At 43.7% G+C, this 27,082-nt stretch overlaps 1 protein-coding gene across 1 annotated transcript in view; it reads right to left on the reverse strand.

Annotated features, from left to right (window-relative positions):
• The window catches only part of CDYL2 (chromodomain Y like 2), a 171,288-nt gene that overhangs the window by 14,475 nt on the left and 129,731 nt on the right, over positions 1-27,082 (reverse strand). Inside the window, exons 3-5 of the mRNA XM_081031344.1 lie at positions 15,556-15,773; positions 7,863-8,035; positions 1,229-1,439 (exon numbers count right to left, since the gene is read on the reverse strand). Coding sequence (XP_080887470.1) covers positions 1,229-1,439; positions 7,863-8,035; positions 15,556-15,773 — 602 coding nt within the window. The remainder of the gene's footprint in view (positions 1-1,228; positions 1,440-7,862; positions 8,036-15,555; positions 15,774-27,082) is intronic.

Raw genomic sequence — 27,082 nt, forward strand, 5'->3', positions numbered from 1 at the left:
GAAAGAGGAAGGAAAGATGAGAGAGAGAGAGAAAGAGAGAGAGAGACAGAGAGAGAGAGAGAGAGAGAGAGAGAGAAAGGAAGAAAGAAAGAGAGAGAGAGAGAGAGAGAGAGAGAGAGAGAGAGAGAAAGAGAGAAAGAAAGAAAGAAAGAAAGAAAGAAAGAAAGAAAGAAAGAAAGAAAGAAAGAAAGAAAGAAAGAAAGAAAAAGATAAAGAAAGACATAAGACTGTACAATGTTAACATTTTTGTGACCACAAAGGATGGAGAGGAATCCGAGGGGCACTGAGTTCAGGCAGAACACAGTAGCTGAGATCAAAAGCGAAAGGGTTTGCTTCCTGGGCTCCCGGGCCTGCCTCATTTCTCTGCCACAGGTGAGACAATGAGCAGCTGAAAACAGCTCCAAGTGAGTTGCTGACTCTGAGTGGCCTTATCTGTCCCATATGTAGGCCCTGCTGCATAGACCAGGTGGTACTGGTGGGTTTGGAGGCGGAAGATAATCGCCATTCATCTCTTAGGTGCTATTCCTATTTCATGCTATCATCAAAAAGAGACAGACCACACAGAGGAGGTGAGATGGGGGCCCCCATCCTACTCGGGCAGTGCCCCTGCTGGGAGCCTCCTCTAACCGCCCCCTGTGGGGTTTGGCCCTGTCATCTGGGTCACGATTCTTTGGCAGTTTTCTGGGGTCTCTCAGGACCGCCAGCATCCTGAGGCAGAATGCTCCCAAGCAGTGCTAGGGAGGCACCAGCCAACAGCCCTGTGCAAACCTTGGTGACGCCTGCACCGCACCGAAGCCACTTCGAAACGCCCCCTCACAAACCTCCTAGACCGACCACACTCACTGACCCCCGCCCACGCCCTGGCGGTGCTAATCTCAGACTTCCTCCTCAGAGGCAGGTTCTGCTTCATAGTACACTGCTTAAGAGCACAGACTCTGTGTTCATATCCAACTGCCATTACACTGGACGACCTTGGACAACTCAGTCAATCTCTCTGATTCTCAGTGTCCACATCTGTCAAGTGGGGATAACAGCTATTCTTTCCACCTTACAGGGTTGTGGTGAAGCTGGGGGAAGTAAGTGGCATGCTTTCAAAGTGGTAGCTGTTATTTTGACTCACCCCTGCACAGACTTGCTTCTGGCTGCTGGTGCAGAATCTGACCACAGCCTACAATGGCCTCTATGACCTTGCTCAAACACCGCTCTGCCTGTTTGGGGGGAGGCTTACCAGCGCAACGCCCAGGATCTGGGGGAAGGTGTAGGAGGAGCAGCCGGCGGGTGTGAGGCGGATGGTAGCATAGGGGGTCTGAAACCAGGCCTTCTCGCTGGCCCACACGATGTCGCAGAGGGGCAGGATGGAGGCACCCAGGCCCAGGGCAGGCCCGTTGATCGCCACCACGATGGGCTTCTTAAACTGGATAAAGGCCTTCACAAAGTCCCTGGGGGAAAAGAGAAGACCCTCTTTAACAGGTGACCAGGCTTACCGAAACCACTTGACACTCCTAGTTCTTCCCAGGCTGAAATAAGCTTCCCCAGGTGCTGTGAAGCAGCTGCGGGTTGTCAGAGGGAGTGTGGGTGCTGGGCAAGGGTCTCATTCTCCCAGACGCCAAGCCACTGAGCTGCACTCACAAGCCTCGCACCCTCAGGGGTTGGTGCCAGATTTTCAGAGGGGACCTGATGGGGTGCCCACATGTCCGGGTCTGCTCAGATGGCCCCAGGTCATGTCTGATGCGCCATCACTTCCCGAGTTACCCTGTCCTTCCACTCTCTAGATGCTGACAAGCTGTAAATATCCTAATAAAGACAACCTGAATGTTAAGGTTCAGAACCAGACCAGAGCCAACAGGAGGATGTTACAAAGGGGCATATTTGAGCTCCAGGAGAGAAAGCATGTTCCAAGGGCACTGGCTGAAGGTGGAATGAGCGGCTTCCGGAGATACGAATTCCTCATTATTGGAACTATTCCAATTTGGGCCGGATGATCACTTTGGGTGATGGTGTAGAGGGAATTCAAGCTATAGATGACGGGCATGAGTGAAGACTGATGACATTTGGATTCTTTTCAATACCAGGATTGTATGATACTGAATTACCTAAAGCAAGCCAGATTCATCGAGGGCCTATGTGTTAGGGTGGCTTTGACCAAAACTGGGCAAAGACGCTGGGATCCCCTGGAGGTACGAGGCATCTGGAATCATGGCTATGGGATAAGGCAATATTTTATATCTCTAACCTTCTGTACTGAGCAAGGTCACAGCCTTCATCTTTATCTATTAAGCAGAGCCACCTGCAATAACCTGTACTTCCTTTGCCTTAGAATGCTTTTCACCTTCCCTGTTTGCTATATAAGATCTATAAAATTTTAGTACTCTTCTGGACATCGAGAAAAGATCCAAAATGCCTAGTAAAGTCTGCATCCTTCATTATTCTCAGGTGGTAGATTGGAAACTACCAAGAACTCACAAGAATAAAATCCAAACTCCCAACCATGACCTTGGTCTGCCTCTGCTTACGTCTCTAGGCATTAGCTCATGTCACTCACACCCCTGCTCATGGTGCGGTGCGGGCCTTCTGAGAATTCTGGGAAAACACCATTATCACAATCTGCAATTATCCTAATTACTTGCTTGCTTACTTAGTTCAGCTCCTTGAAAAAACACATAGGTCTGTGCTGTGCACTGCCTGGTCTCCATCCATGTTGAAATTAGCGCTCAGCAAATAGCTGTTGGATAGATAAAGGATTCCCCCAGACAAGAGCAAAGGCTGCAGATGTGTAGCAGCGATGCACTAGCTATTCACTACACCTGACGTCCTCCCCTCTTCTTCCTTGGTGCTAGAACACATTTCCCAGCCTCCCTTGCACGGCCTCCCTTGGCCGTGGCCAAGTAACCAAGTGCTGGCCAATGAAATGTGAGTGGAAACCATACAAATATACACACTTCCATGCCTGATGCATGGAAAACTCCCACCATGCAGTTCTCTGAGCCCTTTCATTTTGATAAAATAGTAATCTTGGAAGACACTTGTTGAGCCACAAGATGAAAGGAGTCTGGGTTCCTGGGTTACCACTTGGAGGACAGCCATGGACAGATCCATAACATCTGTTTTAGGTTCACATATTTGAGAAGTAAATTTCTATCACAACTGAGCCATTATATATATGTGTGTGTACACACACACACACACACACACGTATATTATATATACATATATATATATATATGGTTTATTTGTTACAGCAGCTCATACTTAACACAAATTTTGAGCAGATTCACCCCTTCTCAATGGTTACCATTCCTCCCCAAGTCTTATCAAAAGATGTGGGTATCATGGTGATATGTTGGGATCAGATTCAATGGTGAGCCTGCTTCATATGCCAGCTGAGGTTGGGGCTATCATGACCCATATGTCCTCATGAAAATATGTGCACTTGACCCAGGCTTGAGGTATCATATTTCCTGACTCCCATGTGACTCTTTCTGAGTAGATGGTGGAGTGACCCCAGCCACTGCTGGCCCCACTGCAGCAGACCCCAAAAGGACACTGCTACAAAGAGCAAGTGCTGGCACCATGACCCTCTGAATCCTGGTTTTCCAGGGGCCCATATCCTGGCTTGACTTCCTAACCTCACGGCCTCAGTCACTGGTTTTAATGAGTGCTTTTAACCAAACATAATTTGGAGTCTTCAGGGAACATGGGGCTTCTTTGCGGGGTTTTTGGAACCACAGGGTTTGGGTAATTTTCAACAGACATTCCATTCCTAAAGACCCTCATACAATTCCAGGATCTTGGAACTCAGAGTTGAGAAGGACTTCAGGAGTCATTGAGCCAAACCTTCCTCTTGGAGCACAATTCCTCCCATAGCATTCTAAGGAGGCACCATCTGTCCTCTGTTGAACATTTTCAATAGGGAGGGTCTGGACCTTTCAAGACGCCTTCCTGTTGTGACCTCATATGGGCTTCTCTGATACTCCCATTCATTCTGTTCCATCCTCCATATGACAATCCTTCAGGAATTCACCTTACCCCTCACAACCCTTGCAGACCCCAGAGCCTTTCACTCTTTGGTTTCCAAGCTGAGCTTTGTGCAGGGGCAACAAGGACCCCAGAGGAGGGTTAAGGGGACCAGGTGTGCACATCTCTGACCCTCCTCCCCCAACCTCCCCTGTCAGTCCAAGCAGTTCATTTCCTTGATGTAAAAATGTGAGGTACAGACCATCTAGCCATCCTTTTCCTCTCACCTCAAGCAGTAGATGTAAATCGCGAGGGACGCAGAAGCCAGATAGCAAACAGGATATTGCATTACAGACACTGCTGCTCAGATATCTGATCCTGACTCAGTGGCGGGGCTGCGCTGGGGAGTAGCTCGTCATCTTCCCCAGCAGCCAAGTCCGTCACACTGACCCTGGCCCTCGCGGCTTCCTCTGCTCAACCTGAGCCCAGTGGCTTCTGCCTGCCCAAGCTGTTGGGCTGTTCTGCTGCAGCAGAAGGCGCAGGAACTTTGGGGTCTGAAAGACTTGGGGTGAAGTCTAACTAGGGGAGAGGTCGTGGACAAGTTACAGTTTCTGCAGGCTCATTTTTGTCCTTGGAAAATGGGAAAGCCAACTGTGTATCCTGCCAGGCTGTATGAGAATGACATGAGACTGTCCACCCAGGGCACAAGCACAGTGCCTGACACACGGGGAGCCCGGGTCGCTGCTGCTATTATTACAGGCAGCACATCTGCTGGGGAGGATGGACACCGCTTTCATTCTACTTTCACTGGTCTGCGATCCACTCTCCTGGCCTAAAGGAGACTCGGAAGCAAAACTCTGCAAACAAGGATGTTTGGATACCACCTGGAACAACTGGCATTTCTTTTGAGACCTAGCTATTCATTCCTTTTAACCAGAGCCATGGGGTACAGCACTCCCACTGCCAAAGTTCAGAGCCAAGTGAGCTGGTACACGGCCTGTGAGCACCAGGTACACATGGAGACAGTGATCCTGGGGCCCCCGAGGGGTGATCCAGGAGCCCACTCCATACTCAGACCCAGGCTTAGCTAGAACTTGTGGCTGGGCTTAACAGCACTGTCATGCAAATAATTCTTTACACCTACTCTAAGTACTTATTATGTGCCAGGAACAGGCCAAGTATTTCATGTGGGTTATCTGATTCCCCTTCGTCCTAGCAACCCGCCAGCAGGCCATCACATCACCCGAGAGGAGTTCAGGTGAGGGCAGCCTCTCTTTCAGGATGGGGCAGACAGCTTTGTTTAAGTCCTGGAGAGAGGCTTCTGCAGAATGAATCATCCGAGCTCTTCCCACATCTGCTAGTTCATTCAACAAACATCTGCCGAGGGAACACGGCATCCTGGGTCACGTGTGTGCATGTTTTCTTCCGGAAATGATGAGAGTGAGGTGGGAGTACTGTTGGGGGGCTGCCGTGGCCCTGCAGCATGGCCATGTCCTGGAGGTTGGCCCAGCTAAGAGTATGCATGTCCCAACAGAATTGCAAGGGAGGTCAGCAGGTTATGAGGTCCTATGGCCAAAATGTGTTCCAGCCATGCATGATTTTGAACAAAGTTCTTCCACAGGAGACTTTTGAAACTGTAAATGTATGGACATGCCTGGAAAACCTGCACCAGCAAGGACAGAACGTGTAGCATGGCCCAAACTCATTTATCGACAATGTCCTTCGCTCACGATGCTTCTCTGGAAATCTACAGAATGTTCTCTGGAAATGCTTCCCAGCCACATTGTGTCCTAAACTCTGTGGCTGCTGAAGGGAGAAAGTTAGTAGAGCTGGTGCCTTCCCATAAGAGTTTGGTGGTGATAAGTAAGCCACGGTCATGTTCTGAGCACGGGCACTCTTCCGCAGACAAGTCCGTACTGTCTACACCCCATCCATCCTTTCTGAAAGTTCCTCACTCTCCCTATTCCTTCTATCACCTTCCTCTTCATCCTCTTCTCTTATAACCACCTTTCTTCTCTTCCATAAAAATAAGAATCTTTTGTCGGACGGATAATGGAAGGGGGGATGGGGGAGGGGGGTCCACAGTGTGAGGGATATAAATGATGAACGTCTAAGTATTACCTTGTCTTGTGCACCTGAAACTAATAAAAAAAAAAAGGATCTTTTTGTTTCTACAGCATTTAGTGCTTTCGATGGTGCAGAAACTTCTTGGTTAGGACGGGGCAGGGGTTCTCAGTTCAGATGGCACATTAGAACCACCAAGGAAACTTTAAAACCACAGATGTGCCAGCCCCACCCCACATTCATGAATTCAGAGACTCCTGGGGGTACTGCCAAGCAGCTGGGTTTCAGAAAGCTCTTTGGGGAGTCTGGGCTGTCTGGGCTGAGAACCAGTGATCTAGGGGACATCTCTATTTCCTCTCCCCATGTTCCTGGGAGCTCATGTATTAGGAACTTCTGCTCCCTTTGAAGCATCAGGAAAAATTCCCTTGGCCATCGCTCCCTCCACTTTACCTAAGAGAAACTCACCTTCCTAATGAGATGGCAAATGTCTGAATTCCACTGACAGCATTTCTCCAGAGGTGAGCTAATGCATTCTGCATCTCCTCAAATTTGGGACTTTTGTAAATCCAGCTAATGCCTCCAAGAAAATTCATAAACCGGATGAAGGCTACGGCCAAGGTGTTCCTCAAGCCACAGAGATGGCTGCCCTATCTCTAATGTCCCATAAACAAGGAGGAATCCTTACTGAGGACCCCATGTGACAAGGCAGCTGCAAAAAGACACAGCTGAGTCTGAGCAGAGAACAAACTGCCGTGGACATGGCCAGGCCTGTCTGCACCCAGGGAGCCTGAGAGCAGCATGAAACCATGACACCTTTTCTCACAACAGCGTTCAGGCTTTTGATATCTCTTCCGGCAAGAGTTCTGCCACGGGAAGCACATAGGTATTTTGGAGCCGAGACTCCTGTGGATGCTTCACCCTGAATTAGGACTTGGAACCCCATGTGAGGGTGTCCCTGTGTCATCTCTTAGAAACTCTACTCTCCCAGAAGCGTCCCAGCCACATGGGAATCAGGCTCTGGGTGACAATGTCACAGCACAGTAAGACTGGAGGCCCCAGAAAATCCCTAACCTGTGGCCTGAGGCTCGGGACACCCTGTGGAATAATAGTTCCTTCTCAAGAGACCAGGCAGCATCACTGAACTGAGACTCTAGTCTAAGCCTGGGGCAAAGTGCAGCAGTGAGCATGGGTGGAGGACAAGTGACAGCCCTTGCTGGGAATCACGCTCACTTGCTTTGGATAAATCTATAAAGAATGGGGAAAAAGCTACCCAATATGTCCCAAAAGACATATTGATTGTTAGGATCGGATGTCATGCCCAGGATCCCAACTTTTGCCCCAAAAACACAAGAAGAGGAAACACGCTCAACCCCATGGGGTCTGCAAATGCATAGCTGACCTGGGAACCCCTCCATCCTCCTTCCTAGTTCTGAGCCATGTCAGTTCCAGGACGCAGGAACGCCCCGAAAAATCAAAGATTTCACCATGAGGCGGAGGGCGGGAGTCATGTGGCTAACACATGGGCATTACTAAACACTGGGCTTAATATAAGGAAATAAAATCTCCTTTTCATCAAAAGAATAAAGTGAGATCTAACCTAGAGAGCACAGACATCCCTAATTGAGGCAGAGAAATATAGGATGCCCAATTAAAATCGAAATTTCAGATAAACAACAAATCATTTCTTAGTATAAGTATCCCAAATATTGCATGGGATATACTTATGCTAAAAAACAAAAATTCTTTGTTGTTTGAAGAGTTTAACTGAGCGGGATATATTTTTATGCACTCAATTGGGCAACCCCAGGCAGGTCCCCAAGTGTCCGAACACGAGCAGAGCTCACCTGATGGCTTCTGCAATGCGGGTACTCTCCTTTCGCCGGTCACTGGACAACCGGCCAATTAGGTAGGAGTAATCCAGGCCGCTGCAAAACACACTGCCTACGGCACTGAGGAGCAGCAGTTTGCTGTCATCTGTGGATGCGTTGCAGAGTGCTCTCCGGACCTCCTTCATGATCTGTGGGCAGAGATGGATGTGCGGGGATGTTAAGTAGCTATCTGGAAGCCGGGGGCTTCCAGACTCAAGCCTGCCAGAGGTCTTGCCCCTGAGCATAGAGGTAAATCTGTTCTTCCTATGCGGGGAACCTCCCCTGAACACAAGCCACATCCAGACCTAGCAAAAAAACACCAACGCCAGCGCTCACCTATGTCTTCCCCAAAGAAGGCACAGAGGGTTAAGAAGGTGGCAGTGGGGTCACAGGCTGCAGACTTGGAAGCCTAGCTCGACACCCTTTAATCCCAGGTAAATGTCAGCACATCTTGTTCTAGCATTTTCTTGTTTAGCCCATTTCAATGTGTGGTGGGAAAGTCCTGTGCACAGCCCAGGTGAGGTATGTTAGCCATCTCTGGAATGTTTGATTAAATTCTTGCTCATCCTTACTTCAACTAAGAGCCTTGCATGGTTTATAGGTGGCACATGGGAAGTGGGCTTTGGCATCAGCCCCATAAAATGTTCAAGGTGCTGAAGAAAACAACTGTCAAACACAAATTCTGTATCCAGCTAAACTATCATTCAAAAGCAAGGGTAAAAATTGGGCATTTTTGTAAAAGAATGTTTACCACTCTTAGACCCTCACTGAAAGAACTAAAATAGGATTCACTTCAAAGAGAAAAAAACAAACCATATTCAGAAAGAAAAACTGGCATGCAAGGAATGACAGCCAGCAAAGAAACTGGTCAATGTACTGATAAATCAATATAAGAACTGACTATAAAAATCATCATACTGATAGTGACTAATTGAGGGTGGGTGTTGCACATAGTAGAACTACGGTCTTAGGCAGTAATATTGTGTCAGATGAGAGGAAGGATGGCTAGAGTAAGAGCATGCCTAGATTACATGTCTGGGAGTGGTAGAGAGGTAATGATTACACTTAGGCTTTGCTATGTGTACATAACTTAAGGATAGCTTCTTAAAAGTATATCATGAATTACAATGAATGGAGAGGGTGAAATAAAGAAAGCTCAATCACTCAGTCCAACAGAAGTCAGGGAAAAAGCAAAAATCAGCACAGAAATTATATTGTAAGAGAGAACAAAGCATGCACTTTCCTGGGTGGAACTGAGAGTCCGCTGGGGGAGACAATAAGTGAATAGGCTTGCAAAGGATCATTACTAATTATTCAATAGGCATAATCATAGGATATACTGTGGAAATATTGTTAGAGTATTAGTTTTTAATATATACTTTTAAGAGAACCCCTCATTGATTAAGCACTTAGAGGTTCCAGGGATTGCATCAGATAATTTCCACATAATACTTTATTCCAAATGAAAATCCTGGAAGATAAGGAATCATATCCCAATTCTGCAGTTGAAGCAAGGCAGACTTGGAGAAGCAAAGGAAGTAGCCCAAGGTCACTAGCAACAGGCAGAAGCATGATGCAAATCTCACCCCGACATCACCTCTCTTTCTGCTGCTCCATACTGTAAGATGACTTAAACAAATGGATTAATTTCAGTGGAAAACAGAGGGCTAGATACTCATTTGAATCAAGAATCTCCTGGCCTGTGCTCTGTGAGGACTGAAGTAGCCTTTTCCATTCGAACAGGGTATAAGCCACAGATACTCATTTTGAACACCAAAAAAAGCTAACAGGTCACTATCTTGTGGGTCCTTTAATCTATCTGCCTCCAGAAATAGACACACTCTCACCTACATATGATCTCTATTTTTCTGAGAGGCAAATAAAAGAAAACCCTGCTGTAAAGACATGATTCTACACATGACTCAGAGAGTGGCCTCTCTGTCTGAGGTCACACTTACTTGTTGATTAGTAAAAACAAAACCAAACAAAAGAGCCACCTCCTTTGTGAATTGAATGGAAAGCAAATTTGTGTCTTACTGATGCAACAAAAGCACAAACTACATTTTTTAATTAGAAAAAAATTACATCTAGTCAGTGTACGGTTCCTTTGCCTTTCTTGTGTTGATAATCCAATTTGAACTGACGGCTGAGGTTTCACCTTCTTGAAGGATCCAAAATTGTATAATGAAACTGGTTTGTTTAAAGTTTAAAGTTTAAAATTATTACACTCTTTCACTTTATGAACAGAACATACTGCACACGTGCACCCCTCTCAGTGGTCACTGGCTAGCCTGTAACAGACCCGTCGCCTCAGAGGCTCCCAGGTATGCTCCCAGACCGCTCTGCATTTTGAAGGCCTCAATCTGTTTGTGAGATTTATTCCCCTTGTGATACACGTGCTAGCTGCTACTTGCTCCTGCTGTTAGTGTCTAGTAGAGAAAGAACAGTACGCCCCTGCTCCTTCTAGCTTCTGATCTGCCATGGGCTGGAACCAGATAACCAAATCCATTAAAAATTGCTGCAAAGGGGGAGGAGACCAGGCTCCCTCTGTCCACTTCATCTTTACTTGCTGAACTCAGTCACCCAGAGTCCATCTCAATTGTGCCCACCTTCAAAAAGGCCTTCCCAAAGATCCCTGACTAAATGCAAACTCTTCCTTCTCCCGATACCCCGACTATCTTAAGTCCCTACTCTGACACTCCTGACAAACTCCCTTATCCTGCCTCCTACCTGATTTAAACCTGTGACAGGCAGCCTCTAAGATGACCCTCAACGATTCCTTCCTCTGGAATGCATGCCCTGTGAAATCCCCTCCCCTTGAGCGCAGACTGGACTTAGTGACTCACTGCTAACCGCGAGAAGACAGCAAGTGATGGGAAGTCCCTCTGAAGAGCAGAGTAGAATACAAAAAGACGATAGCTTGTCTTGACTATCTTCTTTAGCTATCTCGCTTTCTTAGAGCTCTCCATCTGGGGGAAGCGGGCGGCCATGTCATGGGTAGCCCTCTGGAGAGGCTACTCCCTAGCCCTTGGGGAGTAGCCACATGACAAGGAACTGATGTCTCTGGCCAGTGAGGACCTGAGACCTGTGAGCAGACACTGGGCAAGGTTGGAAGTGGATCCTCCTCCACTGAGCCTTCAGTGGAGGCTGCAGACCCAGCCGACACCTTGACTGCAGGCTTATGAGAGACCCTGAGCCAGAAGCATCCCACTGAGCTCTGACTGAATTCCTGATCCACAGAAACTGAGATAATAAATGTTTGTTGTTTTAAGAAGTTAAGTTTAGGGCAATTAGTTATACAGTAACAGATAACTAATACAATCCCTAAAGAGCTAAAATAGTATTCTACTCATCTGAATAACCCTTGTAACACCTAGTCTAGAAATGTGTACATTATAGAATTTAATAAATGTTTATTAAATTGAGCGAATGGCACAGTATTCACCTCCTCCATAAGTTTATAGTCTAATGGGGGGAATCAGACTTTTAATAAACTACCACACAAATCCATGTAAGTACACTGACAATTGTGATAAGTTCCAGTGGGGAGAAGTGCATAGAGCTAGGAAAGCATATGAGATACATGACCTGATCAGGGAGGTGAGGGAAGACTCTCCTCCTGTGGGAGTGATGGTTGAGCTGAGATCCGAATGAAGAGCGAGGGTCAGCTAAGCAAGGAGAAAAGGAAGGTTGCTTTGGTCAGAAAGACAGGCACGTACAAAGGCCCTGGGGCAGCTGCGAGCATGAAAGAAAGTGAAGGTGACTGGAGTGCAGAAGAAGAGTGGTATGTGATAAAACTACAGTGATCAGGACCCACTGACATATTTGAAGAGAGAGAGAATGAGAGAGAGAGACAGAGAGAGAGAGAGAGAGAGAGAGAGACAGAGAGAGAGACAGAGAGAGAGAGAGAGAGAGAGAGAGAGAGAGAGAGAGAGAGAGAGAAAACGGGTAACTTATCAGATTTGCAGTTCCAGCAGATCTCTCTGCCTGGCTTTTGGAGACTTGGTTCTGGATTACAGGGTAGGAAACATGAAAGGGGGCAGACTTGTTAGCAGATTATTACAATAGTCCACAAAAAAACAGCCTAGTAGTTTGGACTATAAGGATTATGATGGAAATAGACATAAGGAAACATAGTGGAGAGCTATTCAAGAACTACAACTAACAGGCCTTGGGGATGGCGCAGACATGGGGGGGTATGACCAAGAATGTGGGAGGTATGACCTCTGCACGTGTAGTGTGCACCCATGGATGGTGATGTGCAGAAGCTGGGAGCACTGCAGACAACTGGGTGCTGAGTGAGCGCTTGGAGTCCTCTCCTTATGGAGATGCGAATGAGCTTTGGCCATCTATTTTGCTGGCTCTTTCCTTAAGGGGCATTTTTGTTATTCTCCTGGTTCTTTGCTATATCCCAGACAGGAGAAATAATACAACGTACCCGCTAGCCTCAGAATCTAGTTAGCAAACCCAGTAATGTAGGAGTTTCTGCTTATAAGGCCAATGTCACCTATCCAACTAGAAAAAGAAATTCACTTCTGACCGTGAAGGTGGCCCCTTTCCAGTTCCTCCATGTACGAGCAAGACTGAGTCTGCTGGTGACCATTCAATCGCTTCTGTTTCATCTTAACAGTGACAGGAACATGTATCGAACACCTCCTTTGTGCCAGGTATGCTATGAGCCTCTTTGCAGACAGTATCTCTAATCCCACAAGCAAGATGACGTATAATTTCTATAAATGAGAAAACTCAGAAAGGCAAAGTAACTTCCTAAGGTAACAGAAGTGGTCAGCTGGTGGAGGCAGGATTAAAACCCAGGTGTGCTGGATTCCAAAATCTGTATTCCTCCACTAACACCCCCTCTTCATTTCAGTCAGATCGTTCTTTTGGGGCTATTTTACCGAGTTAGCTGGCTTATCCATATAGTCAATCCACTTTGGTTATTGAGACAGCTGAAACCACCAGATCAGTATTGTTTTTCCACTTTTCTCCTGTTCTGTTACAAACAGACGCCAATTAGAAGTGGACTTCTAATTAACCAAGACCACATCTCAGGAGGTAAGAACTTATACACCTTAAATCAGTCGGATGCAACACATTTTCCATGATGAGTGGGCAACAGTTAGCATACAAAGCTGCTCCAGGGAGACAGAATGAACTAGAAGCCTTCATATTTATTCACTTCATCGAAGGAAAATGCTGTGTCTTTTTAAAGCAGGCTTTTAAAAAGTAGTGACATAGAAAAAAACCCCAAGAATTGGCCTCGTGTATTTGTTTCGCGATGAGCTCAAAATAACAAGGTTTCCACGTGTATAAACATGTGAAGAGCAGCCTTTGGGGTAAACCACAGGCTCTGATGTCTCTGAATCCTACACAGAGGTCTGCACAGCAGAGACTCCCACGGTGGTTCCTGCAGGTGGAGGAGGGAGAGACGCCCGAACACCATACTTTGAAGAGGGGCAACAAACAACCACCAGCCCTACGAACTGCACAGGCTTTAGCCACACCTCTACCCTTGCAGGTTGGCAGCATTCCTGACTGCCACACCCACAATCCCATAAAAAAGCTATAGTCTATGTAAATCATCATGATAAGACATGTGATTACAAGCTAAAGGACACAGCATCTCCCACCCCACCCAACTTCCTGGGCCTCCCCAAGTGTACTGCATACATTGGGCAATGCCAGGCCATCCTACCAAGCCCAATCTGGTGGGCAGCCACTCCTGCCCTCCAAACAGCTCTGTGGTCTTCATTGCCATGATGGATATCAGAGTGCAGGTTACTGCAGGGACAGGAAAAGGAGGGTTTAGAGTGAACTGTCTTCAGTGGGCCAGACACTGGGCTGAATGTGAGAAACAAAATGGCAGGCAACGATGGAACAGCCCTCACCTCCTGAAGCTTACATTCGGCTAAGCTATGTGACCCCAGGCCTGTTAAGTTCTCTAAGCTTGTTTTCCCATCTGTGAAGATGTGGATCATAATAATCCTACATCAGAAGGGTACTGGTGGGATGAAATGGGACAAATGCCACCCTGCCCTAGGTCGGCTGAGTTGGAGAGGACGGCTTGGATGAGTGTTTCCTACATTACCACCATCACGAAACTCTTTAAAAAAGAAATGACTTCACTGACCTCCCAAGGACTCCATATTTTGAATGATGTTATCTAGCTAATTGTGTTTAGTATTCACTGTTTCCCTATTCTATTCACCTAAGACATCAGTATGATTAGCATTTAAAAAGCAGAAATGTAGAAAAAAGATAAACTGGACTTCATTACAATTTTAAAAATTGGACACCAAAGGACATTATCTAGAAAGCAAAAAGACAATGCATAGAATGAAAGGAAGTGTTTCTAATCATATATCTCATAAGGGTATAGTATCCAGAATATATAAAGAACACGAAAAACTCAACAATAAAAAACACACCCCAATTTTAAAGACAAGCAAAGTACTGAAATAGACATTTCTCCAAAGACGATAAACAAATGGCCAATAAGCACATGAAAAGATGGTCAATATCATTAATAATCAGGAAAGGGCAAATCAAGATCATAATGAGATACCACCTCACACCCACTAAAATGACTATAATAAAAAAGATATAATAACAAGTATTGGCGAGGATGTGGAGAAAACAGAACCCTCATATACTGCTGGTGGGAATGCAACATGGTACAGCCCCTGTGGAACATAGTCTGGCAGTTCCTCAAACAGTTAAATATAGAGTTACCTTATGACCCAGTAATTCCACAATTAGGAATACAAGTATATCCAAGGAAACTAAGAATATATGTTCACACAAAAACTTATACACAAATGTCTGTAGCAATATTATCCATAACAGCCAAAGTGGAACCAACCTAAATCTCTACCAACTGAAGAACTAATTGACAAAATACGACATATCCTCAAAATGAAAAGGAATGAAGCACTGACTGCCACATGCTACAACATGGATAAACCTTGAAATCATCATACTAAGTGAAAGAAGCCAGTCACAGAAGACCACATAATGTATGATTCCATTTATATGAAGTGTCCAGAATAGGCAAATCCAGAGAGACAGAAAGTAGGCTAGTGGTTGCCAGGAGCTGGGGGGGGGGGAGGGGGGGAGAACAGGAGTGACTGCTAATGGGTCTAGAGTTTACTTTGGGGCGATGAAAATGTTCTGGAATTAGTGGTGATAGTTGCACAACTTTGTGAATATACTAAAAATCACTGAATTGTATATTTTAAAAAGGTGAAATTTATGGTACGTGAATTACATCTCAATAAAAAGTGTGAGTGGAGTAAATATAATGCCATCAAAAACAAAGAAAGTGGACATGTTTATTATAATGCAGCCTCACTGGAAAATCCCAAGACGTGACTGGATTCTGGGGCCAACCCCTGACTAAGTCTATGACCCTAACCAGTTGACTGAATCTGTTTACCAGGGTCTTCATCTGTAAAATGAGACAATATCGTCACCTGGACATAACGATCAAATGGATAAAGTATGTAAAGTGATTAGCGAATTGTGTCCTGTAGGTGTGTGTGTTTGTATGTGTGTGTATTGACTACTTTCATCAGCTCCCCGATGAAACAAGGAGAAAGCCAGTGCCCCAGGCTGATGAATGAGAGGCCCTCCCCAGACTGACTCTCCCCTCCAGTCTTTGCCCCCTTACCTCGGGGGTCAGCGCGTTGTTGTCTGAGGTCTGACTGGACAGCAGGATGTGTGTGAACCCCTCTTCCTTCCGCACGACAATGTCCCGAAACCGACAGTTGCTTTCGTTCTGGCGGACGCTGTACCTGAGCCTCTTGTCAAAGACATAGTCCTTCTCGGCTTCTAGCTTCCTCTTCACTGCGCTGTGCATGTTTAATCCTCCATTGGTCAGAGTAGAGCCTTCCAAAATCAGATAAACCAAGTGAGAAACCAAACCAAGACAGAAACACTTTGCAGCGAATGTTCAGATTTTCACTGGAAGATCAGATATGCTGGGACCCCCGTGCAACTCTCCAATCTGGGTGGTAAAAGGTCTGGGCCTTAGTTTCTAGTATCTCCAAATTCAGAAGAGGACAGAGAGGACTCTCTGGGAAAGGCCCCATGTGATCCTTGATTCTCTCTCCCACGGGTCTGCCTGGAAGCACCCAGCTTCTGCTGGAACACCTTCAGGAAAAAGGAAATGCTGCTTTTAAAATGTATGGCCATGCACGCGTGTGCGCGCGCGCACACACACACACACACACACACACACACACAAAACAAAAAACAAACAAAAAAAACCCTGCAGCTTTATTCATAACCACCAATAATTGTAAGCAACCGATGTATCCTTTGGTAGGTGAATAGATAAACAAACTGTGGTCCAGTCATACAATGGAATATTAGTCAACAATAAAAAGAAGTTACTTTTTCTAACTTCAGGGTGAAAAAGATAACAAGAGACAAAGATGTAAATTTCATAATGGTAAAGGGGACTATACAACAAGAAGACATGACAGTCATCAATATTCATGCCCCCAATCAGGGAGCACCGAAGTATACCAAGCAACTACTAACTAAAGGGAGAAATTGACCAAAACACAATTATACTAGGGGATTTAAATACATCATTGACAGCTATGGATAGATCATCCAAACAGAAAATAAATAACAAAATAGCAGCCCTAAATGACACATTAGATGAAATGGACATAATAGACATATATAGAGCACTTCATCCTAAAACATCAGACTATACATTCTTTTCGAGTGTACATGTAACATTCTCAAGGATACACCATATATTGGGACATAAAATCAGCCTCAGCAAATTTAAGAATATTGAAATCATACCAAGCATATTCTCTGATCACAATGCTTTGAAATTGGATATCAACTGCAAAAAGAAAGCAGGAAAAAACACAAATAAATGGAGATTAAACAACATACTTTTAAAGAACAACTGGGTCAAAGAATAAATCAGAAGAGAGATAAAAAGATACATAGAAAAAAATGACAATGAAAATACATCCTACCAAAATTTTTGGGATACAGCGAAAGCAGTTTTAAGAGGGAAATTTATATCATTACAGGCCTATCTCAAGAAACAAGAAAATCCCAAATAAATAACCTCATGTTACACCTTAAAGAACTAGAAAAAGAAGAACAAGTGAAACCCAAGGTCAGCAGAAGAAAGGAAATAACAAAAATCAGAGCAGAACTAAATGAAATAGAAAACAAAAAGACAATAGAAAAAATTAATGTGACAAAGAGCTGGTTCTTTGAAAAGATTAACAAAATTGACAAACCCTTGGCTAGACTCACTAAGATAAAAAGAAGACGCTAATTAACAAAATCAGAAATGAAAAAGGGGAAGTTATCACGGACACCACAGAAACACAAAGGATCATCCAAGAATGCTATGAAGGTCTATATGCCACCAAATTCAATAACCTAGAAGAAATGGACAAGTTCTTAGAAACATATAGCCTTCCAAGGCTGAACCATGAAGAACAGGAAAATCTAAACAGACCGATCACCAGTAACGAAATTGAATCAATCATCCAAAACCTTCCCAAATGCAAAAGTCCGGGACCAGATGGCTTCACTAATGAATTCTACCAAACCTTCAAAGAGGATCTTGACCAATCCTGCTCAAACTCCTCCAAAAAATTGAAGAAGAGACAGTACTCCCTAATTCATTTTATGAGGCCAACATCACCCTGATACCAAAACCTGGTAAGGACAACACAAAAAAAGAAAACTACAGACCAATATCTCTGATGAATACTGATGCAAAAAATCCTAAACAAAATTCTAGCAAATCGAATACAACAATGCATTAAAAAGATTATTCATCACAACCAAGAGGGGTTCATCCCCAGGGCACAAGGATGGTTCAACATTTCAAATCCATCAATGTGATACATCACATAAACAAAATAAAGGACAAAATCATATGATTATATCAATTGATGCAAAAAAAGCATTTGACAAGATACAACATCCATCTATGATTAAAACACTTAATAAAATAGGTATAGAAGGAAAATACCTTAACATAATAAAGGCCATATGTGACAAGCCCTCAGCTAATCTCATAATTAATGGTGAAAAACTGAAGCCCTTTGCTCTATGTTCAGGAACATGACAGGACTGTCCCCTATCATCTCTGCTTTTCAACATAGTCTTGGAAGTCCTTGCTAGAGCAATCAGGCAAGAAAAAGAAATAAAAGGCATCCAAATTGGGAATGAAGAAGTTAAATTATCACTCTTTGCAGATGACATGATGCTATATATAGAAAACCCTAAAGACTCCACCAAAAAGCTATTAGAAACAATCAACGAATACAGTAAAGTTGCTGGCTACCAAATCAACATACAAACGTCCATTGCATTCCTATATACTAACAATGAAATCTCAGAAAAAGAAATACAAAAAAAAAAAATCCTTTTGCAATTGCAGCAAAAAGAATAAAATACCTAGGAATAAACTTAACCAAGGATGTGAAGGACCTATATGCTGAAAATTATAAGACAGTTTTGAAAAAAATTGAAGAAGACACAAAGAAATAGAAAGACATTCCGTGCTCATGGATTGAAAGAATCAACATAGTTACAATGGCCATATTACCCAAAGCAATACACAGATTTAATGTAATCCCCATCAAAATCCCAATGGCATTTTTTAAAGAAATAGAACAAAAAATCATCAGATTTGTTTGGAACCACAAAAGACCCTGAATAGCCAAAGCAATCTTAAGAAAAAAGAACAATACTGGAGGCATCACATTCCCTGACTATTGGTTGTACTACAGGGCTACAATAATCAAAACAGCATGGTATTGGCAGAAAAACAGACACATAGACCAATGGAATAGAATTGAGAACCCAGAAATAAAACCACATAAATATGGACAGATAATTTTTGACAAAGAAGGTAAAAACATACAATGGAGGAAAGACAGCCTCTTCAATAAATGGTGTTGTTGGATAGCCATGCACAAAAGAATGAAACTGGACTGCTATCTGTCACCATGTACCGAAATTAATTCAAAATGGATCAAAGACTTAAGCATAAGACCTGACACAATAAACTGCATAGAAGAAAACATAGGTATTAAACTTATGGACCTTGGGTTCAAAGAGCATTTTATGAATTTGACTCCAAAGGCAATGGAAGTAAAAGCTAAAATAAACGAATGGGACTATATGAAACTTAAAAGCTTCTGCACAGCAAAAGAAACCATCAATAAAATAAAGGGACACCCAACTGAATGGGAGAAGATTTTTGCAAACAGTGCCTCCCATAAGGTACTACTATCCAAAATATACAAGGAATTCATGAAACTCAACAACAAAAAAACAAACAACCCAATTGAAAAATGGGCAGAGGACCTGAAGAGACATTTCTCCAAAGAGGACATACAAATGGCAAACAGACATATGAAAAAATGCTCAACATCACTTATCATCAGAGAAATGCAAATAAAAACCACAATGAGATATCACCTCACCGCAGTCAGAATGGCTATCATCAACAAGACAAACAGTAACAAGTGTTGGAGAGGCTGTGGAAAAAAATGAACCCTCATACACTGTTGGTGGGAATGCAGACTGGTGCAGCCATTATGGAAGGCAGTGTGGAGGTTCCTCAAAAAATTACGAATAGAATTACCATATGACCCAGCAATCCCTCTCCTAGGTATCTACCCAAAAAATCTAAAACATTTATCCATAAAGACACGTGTGCTCCAATGTTCACTGCAGCTTTGTTTACGGTGGCCAAGACATGGAAACAACCAAAATGTCCTGTGATAGATGAATGGATAAAGAAGTTGTGGTATATATATACAATGGAATACTATTCGGCGGTAAGAAATGATATAGGAACATTTGTGACAACATGGATGGATCTTGAGAGTATAATGCTAAGCGAAATAAGACAGACAGAAAAAGCAGAGAACCCTATGATTTCACTGATATGTGGTATATAAACCAAAACAACAAAAGAACAAGACAAACAAATGAGAAACAAAAACTCATAGACACAGACAATAGTTTAGTGGTTAGGAGAGGCTAAGTGGGGTCGGGGGGAGGGAGATGAGGGCAAGGGAGATCAAATATATGGTGATGGAAGGAGAACTGACTCTGGGTGGTGAACACACAATGGGATTTATAGATGATGTAATACAGAATTGTACACCTGAAATCTATTTAATTTACTAACAATTGTCACCTCAATAAATTTTTTTAAAAAGTTAGTTTTCAAGTCAGGATAATACATGAATGAATCTTAAATGCATACTGCTAAGTGAAAAAAGCTAGTCTGAAAAGGATACCCATTGCATGATCCCAGTTATATAACATTCCAGAAAACGCAAAAGTATAGAAACAGTAAAAAGATCAGTGGTTGTCATGGGGTTCAGGTGAAGTAAGAGGAAGGTGGAAGAGGGGAAGCACAGGGAAATTTTTTAGGACAATGAAACTATTGTATATGATACTATAAAGGTGAATATGAGAAATTAAGCATTTGTTGAATCCCAAAGAACTTTACAGCACAGATAGTGTACCTTAAAAGTACGTGAACTTAAAAAAAATTGAAGAAACAGGGGGAATCCAAGGATGGAATGCAGCATGTGATAAAAGCATCTAACTGTATTATTACAAATGTATGAACAAGCTCACTGAAGGGGCTAGGGGGAAGGTGCTGACGTAAGAAACTTTTATTTCCAGTTGATAAAGTTGATTTCCATAGAGGCAGGTACAAGTTAACAATTACAATACCAAAATACACGTATGCTGGAATTGCACAATTAAGTGCACGGCAGATGGTAGCAACACGGTTTCTCACTGTTGGAGTGAGCATTTACAGATAAGCAAGGGGAGGAGGCTAGACTGATCCATGTGGTAACGGATTAGAGTTCGAGACATCACTTTGAACTCATGTTTAGTTTAATACAGATACAGAAGGTCACATCCAGAGATATTTGTAGATGACTGTATATATACAGGTTAGTATAGATGTGTGTGTTTCCTTGCTGTGTCAGCTGAAAGAGTCCAGAATCAATGACATCCCAAATAGAAGGGAGCACACCTAGGGCCCAGATTTTGGTTTCTGATACCATTCTCAATAAAAGGAACCAGGACTCCCTGGAGAAATGGCTGATTCTGGGACTGGGGTAGGACACATATCAGATAAGCTTGTAGTGGCACTAGGGCAAATGGAGAAGCCAAAGCCCCCTCAGCCAGGTGATCAAGGTCAACATCAACAGTGACAAGTCATGGTGATGGCATACGCCCTTGATTAAGATGTAAGAAGGGCACTTCACCTTTGGGGTCGTCCTCTCAAAAGCCCTCATTATGAGCGCCAACATAAAACAAATCCAAATTGATAAGACATTCAACAAGATGCCTAATGAGTACACTTCAAAACTGTGAAGGTCATCAAAAATCAGGAAAGTCTGAGAAATGTCGCAGAGGGACCAAAGGAGACATGGGGACTAAGTGTAATGTGGGGTCCTGGATGGGATCCCGGAACGGGCATTAGATAAAAACCAAGGAAACCTGAGTATCGTCTGGACTTCAGGTCATAATAACACGTCGATTCTGGCTCCTCGTTGTAACAAATGTACCATACCAACGTAAGATACCAACGATAGGGGAAGGTAGCTGAGTGTGGCTATCATCTTCCCCTTTGCTCTGTAAATTGAAACCAGTTCAAACAGTGAAGTTGACTGTAAAGACTACATTTGAAAATCAAGTGAATAATAATTCTTTAAAAACACAGCACACTTCCCCGGCGATTCTGACAGGCAGGCAGGTCTGAGAACCTGGCCCAGTGGTTCCTATGCTGGAGCATGCATCAGGGTCCCCTGGAGAACTGTGAAAAATCAGCCTATTGGGCCCGCCCCAGGCCGCGGCCACTGCTGCAGAGACCAGGGTTTGAGAAGTAGGGCCCGACTATCCAGCGATTCGCCTAGGTGTGAACAGGCTTCCCCAATGCCTGTGCTAGAAGGCTGATGAAGGTCTGAAAACCTTGCTGAGTTCAGCATTTCTGCTGGGGGGGGGGGAAGGGGGATGTGACTGCCCCCCCACCCCGTGCGGGATGGAGCTGCATCTCCAAGAGGCCCACCCTAAGCTGCACTGATGTGGGAGGGTACAGGGAAACACAGAGAAGGACTGACTATTGGCTAAGCGTTGTCAGAATCTTGCCTTTTGTTTTTGGTAGGGAAGGGAAATAAATCACTATGGAGACTGAAATGCTGCATCCCAACCTGAAGCTGGTCCAAGGCCAATCCTGGCACGCCCCCTCCCCCTTGGGAAAATTACTATGTGGACAGAGTGGATCTGCCTTGGTTGTGAATCGTCAGAGCGCAGGTTGTGAGGATCAGATGGCATAACATGTTTAAAGGACCCGTGATATAGTAACTAAAGAGTACCCGGTGGCTCTTACTCGCTTTGCAATCATTACAGCCTAGCTCAGCACAAAGGTATTCCTGTAATACTTTCTGTATGAATCCTGTCTCTCCAACAACACTGTTAAGTGTTCTGAGGGCAAGGTCAACTGTCCCACACAATGCAGCTCAGCAGAATACCACACACCGAGAACTGTTCCTCGGCCTCTGGAGCCTTGGGTCCACCTCTGGGTGGACTCAGGTCCTTAAGTAGCAATGGGGGTCTTGGAATCTCAAGAACCAAGCCCAAGGCAGAGACCAGGAACTGCTTCACTGGACCCCTCATCCCGCCAGCTGGGGGCCCATGCAGGTGAGCACTCAGCCACGAAGGGGCACAGAGGCACTATGCCCATGCCATCCAACTGCTTCCACAAAACCTCCTCATCTCGTCTTTTTCCATTCCTCAAAGCAACGGGGCTTTGTCAAACACCACAATGCGGATAAAGTGATTCACTGAACTCCGGAAAGTAAGCAGGAGCATTTAATTAAAAGCCTCGTGTAAAGGGAACTGTTTCTTCAGGGTTGACCTCAAAACCTCCTCGGAAGGGCTTCCTAATTGGAACTGGCCACGGTTTCTGCAGCAGCCCACGTAAATCCGTGCCGCGGTCCTGCCGGCAGAGGTTAGTGCATTACGGAAGCTGCTCTCAGCGGACACTGGCTCTCGCCCGGGGAGAAGTCAGAAGCTCAAGGCTCTGGTACATCAGTGCTTTCAGGGCTGGGAAAGATCTGAATGAAATCCCCCTGCCCAACACCCAACAGCATCAAGGTGCTCATTAACAATTATACCGAGGAGGAGGACGTGAGGGTTACCAGTTTTGAGCAGCTCTATATGTTGTCTCTAAATTTCTCAACAGTCCTGTGAAACCGCCATTGTGAGTCCATTTGGCAGATAAGGAAAAGTGAATAACTTGCTGGAAGCCACAAAGGTTTTGAATGGTAGAGCCAGAACCGAAGCCAGCTGTCTCTTATTAGATTCATACATTCATTCAAAATCTGTTTATCACCTCCTATGGGCTAGCTATCATACTAGATGATAGAAATCCAACTAAAAGAGAAATAAGGTCCTTGCCCTCATGGAGCTTGCTTGGGGTGGGGGAGATGGAAAGGAAGCAAGGTAACTAATACCTAACAGAATTGCAGAGGGAAAAGCACAGGCTGACATGATAAAGAATAACAGGGGGAGGGGATCTCTGTGAATTCAAAGCCTTTCTCTCTATCAGGATGCTGGGCTAGGGTCTCCAATGGTCACTTGGAAGGTGCACCATCTCCTGACCAAGGAAGGGAAAAGAGACTCCTTAGGGACTGAATTCATATCACTTCCATTTGCATTACATCCTGTTTTTGATTGTAAATGGCTAAAATAGGTCCTGTGTTTTAGAAGACACAGAGCAAAGTCTCCCCACCCCCACTCCCAAGCCCATCAGACTAAACTCACACTGAGCTTCCCTCAAGGTCTCTCCTTCTGGGGCATCATACCCCCAAAAAGACTGCGACAAGCTTACAGGGAAGACACCATGGGAAACAGAACACGCCAGAAGAATGGAACTCGAGGACTTTACAGCCAGTTATAAAAATCCCAGCCCTGCGTTTGTTAATGGGGAGAAGCTAGGGAGTCACATGAGCTCTTGAGCGTCAGTCTCCTTGATTATTAGCTGGACTCACCAGGACCTGCTTTTCAGGGTTGTTTTGAGCTATTATAATTAAAGACCTGATCTTGGATTAGCAAGTGCCCGGCTCATCCTAGACACTTCATAAATGTTAGCTGAAGGATAGCAAGTCACTTCAAAACAGAGGAATTTAACTGATGAGCCCACATCACGATGACTGGCCTGCTCCCAAACTCACACCCGCCCACTAAGCCCGAGGCCAAGATGGAGCATTCCAGGCAGACGGGCCTGACCACCCAGCTGAGCCCAGCAGTCAGGGTGAAACCCAATGACAGCACAGCATTCAGACCTCCACACTCCCTCTCATGGGCAGCTCACTACTCACTCTGTGTCCCTACTTCCCGCATGTGGAATGGGAGAAACCATATTCCTGCTTCAGAGGATTGTTGTGAAGAAAAGGAAATGATTTGTGCTACATTTCCGGAACACACGAAACTCCCCATCATGCTGGTTTCCTTCCTTCAAACTTTCTCGCCTTCCTTCCTTTGGAATACAAAGGAGCACTTGCCATTAAGAAGGTTCCATAAAATCACACTCTGACACAGCTCCTCTGCTCCAAACATGCAGGTAAATGCTGGGCTCACAAACAAGATCCTCATCTATGTGTGTGAGAGGCAGAGCATCAACACAAAGCAGTCAGTAGGGCTGCGAGCCAGAGTGGTGGGCAGGAAGTAGACTCAAGGGCAGCAGAGACCAAATCTCCCACGCAAGATGGGAGACGGGACCCAGGCCCACAGCCTGACACCAGGGGATGGCATGAGGCTCCTCCATGAAGGCAGAACAGTAACAAACCCAAGTGCTGCCCAATGCTAAGGCTTTATTGGGAGCTCTGGGCCAGGTGGAGGCAAACACAAACTACTAGAGAGAGAGGGAGGAAGAGAAAGCAAAGAAAAACAAAACAAAAACTTCCTTCTTGGAATGAGCCTGTACACCGAAATTCCAAAATGTGAAGATATCTAATGCTTAGAAATCTAGCCAATAAAATCAACACTTGTGACATGAATTACTCCAAATAAAATGAGTATCATGAAACAATCTGACAAGGACTTTAAAATGGAATGTCTAGAATGCTCAAAGTGAGAGGTACAAGGAAAACATTCATTAAAAATAAGCAAGAGATTCTCAAATAAAAGCAGACAGGAAACAAGAATGGGGGTAAAGTAAGCACTAATGACACAGCAAATGACAATTAGGGGGGGAAAATCACGTATCACAGATAAAAGACAAAGACCCCGAACTATAAAAAAAGAATTAAAGAATTAAAAAATAATTTCAAAAAATGTAAACACTGAAGACAAGAAGACCAAAATGTCCTCCAAAACAATGGAAAGAAGCCAAGACCAGACATCTCAAATATTACACAGAAATAGCACTTAAACATAAGAAAAGATTTCAACTTCGCTCAGTGCAAATTAAAACTCATAATAAAATAAAAATTAAACTATACTGAGATACCATTTTTTACCCATCAACTTGGCAGAAATTCAAAATCTTCAAAGTATACTCTGCTAGAGAGGATGTGGGGAGTTGGGCATTCTCTAAATTGTTGGTTATGTGCAAAGTGGTACAATTGCTATGTAAGGGAATTCGGCAATATCTGACAAAACCGTGCACTACTCTCAACCCAGCAATCTGACTTCTAGAAATTTAATGTGAAACAATGCCTCTAAACAAAAATATATGTGCATAAAATTATTTTATAATACTATTTACAACTGCAAAATATTGGAAACTACCTAAGTATACAAACATGGTTTGGGGAAATGCATCCACAGAATGGAATACTACGCAGCTGTGAAAAAGAATGAGACCTATCTCTATGAACTAATATGGAGTGATTTCCAAAACATATCTTCACATGAAGAGAGGCAAGATGCAAAAGTATTTTAACTTTAGTGTAAGAAATAGAGGAAAATAGATAAATCTGCTTAATTTTTGCAAAAACAAAATACAGGAAGAATAAACCAGGAAGAAAACAATGAACTTGGTTATTCACGGGTGGCTGGCAAGGAGAAGGGTTGGAGAAGAAGTGACACTTCTCTGAGTATACCTTTTTGTTTAATTTTGAAGTATGTTAAAGCATGTTAGGAAAATAAAATTGACAAGAATGGCGGAAAATAACTGAACACAAATATAAAGAAATTAATCTAATCGTATTTCAAATGAATAACATAAGCACACTGAAGGGTGGGAGAATCAATACAAATAACTTTTGGATGCAATATTATGATTATATACCCTCAAACAAATCTTGAACTTTTCTTATTGCATTTGCTTTTCATAATAGTATGGGTGGAGCAATTCTAATATTATTTTATGAGCAGTAGAGGGTTAAACAAATTAGTAAATGTGTGATGTTATGGAGAGACAGGGTTCTCTCTATGGAAGAGACCTATAAATGTGGAACGGGGAAGGCAAGGAAGAATGCAGTGGAATTAGAATGGAATTGGTGATATCAGTATGAACTCATGGTTCAAAAATTTTATATATATAAAATTGCATACGTATATATAAAATATATATAACTATAAAAAATATGTATACATATTATTTCCAAGCTCTGTCAGCTGAAAGGGCTTATAAGAAATAAAACTCTAATAGCAATGAGCACACTTACATCCCAGACATTGGTGTCTAAATACCAATTCCCCACCAAAATAAACCAGGGCTCCTCAGAGAAATGGCTACTGCCAGGTCCGGGACAGGCAAGGTACATGTTGAACTGGAAAATCTTACTGGACCTGGGGGTGAGGAAGTGGTCAAAAGAATAACCAGGCATGTCAAAAGGACATATAAGCCAGCTCAAAGAGGCGCCCAATGGCGAAATCTGGAACGATTTGAAAATCAAAATAAGTAAGGGCAGTAAATGGATTATAAACTGTTGCATAAAATAAGAATCTTTAAGTCTACACTGACAAAAGATAGAGATGACAGAAAGACAGTGGAGATAAATAACTTAAATCTAATCTTGAGGAAACATCAGACAAACCCAAAGTGAGGAACACTCTGTAAAATAACTGACTTGTAGTCTTCAAAAATGTCAGTGTCATTATAGACAATGGAAGATTGAGAAATTGTTCCAGATTGAAGGAGACTAAGGAGACAT

Source organism: Rhinolophus hipposideros, assembly GCF_964194185.1.
Source record: "Rhinolophus hipposideros genome assembly, chromosome: 21".
NCBI lineage: Eukaryota > Metazoa > Chordata > Mammalia > Chiroptera > Rhinolophidae > Rhinolophus > Rhinolophus hipposideros.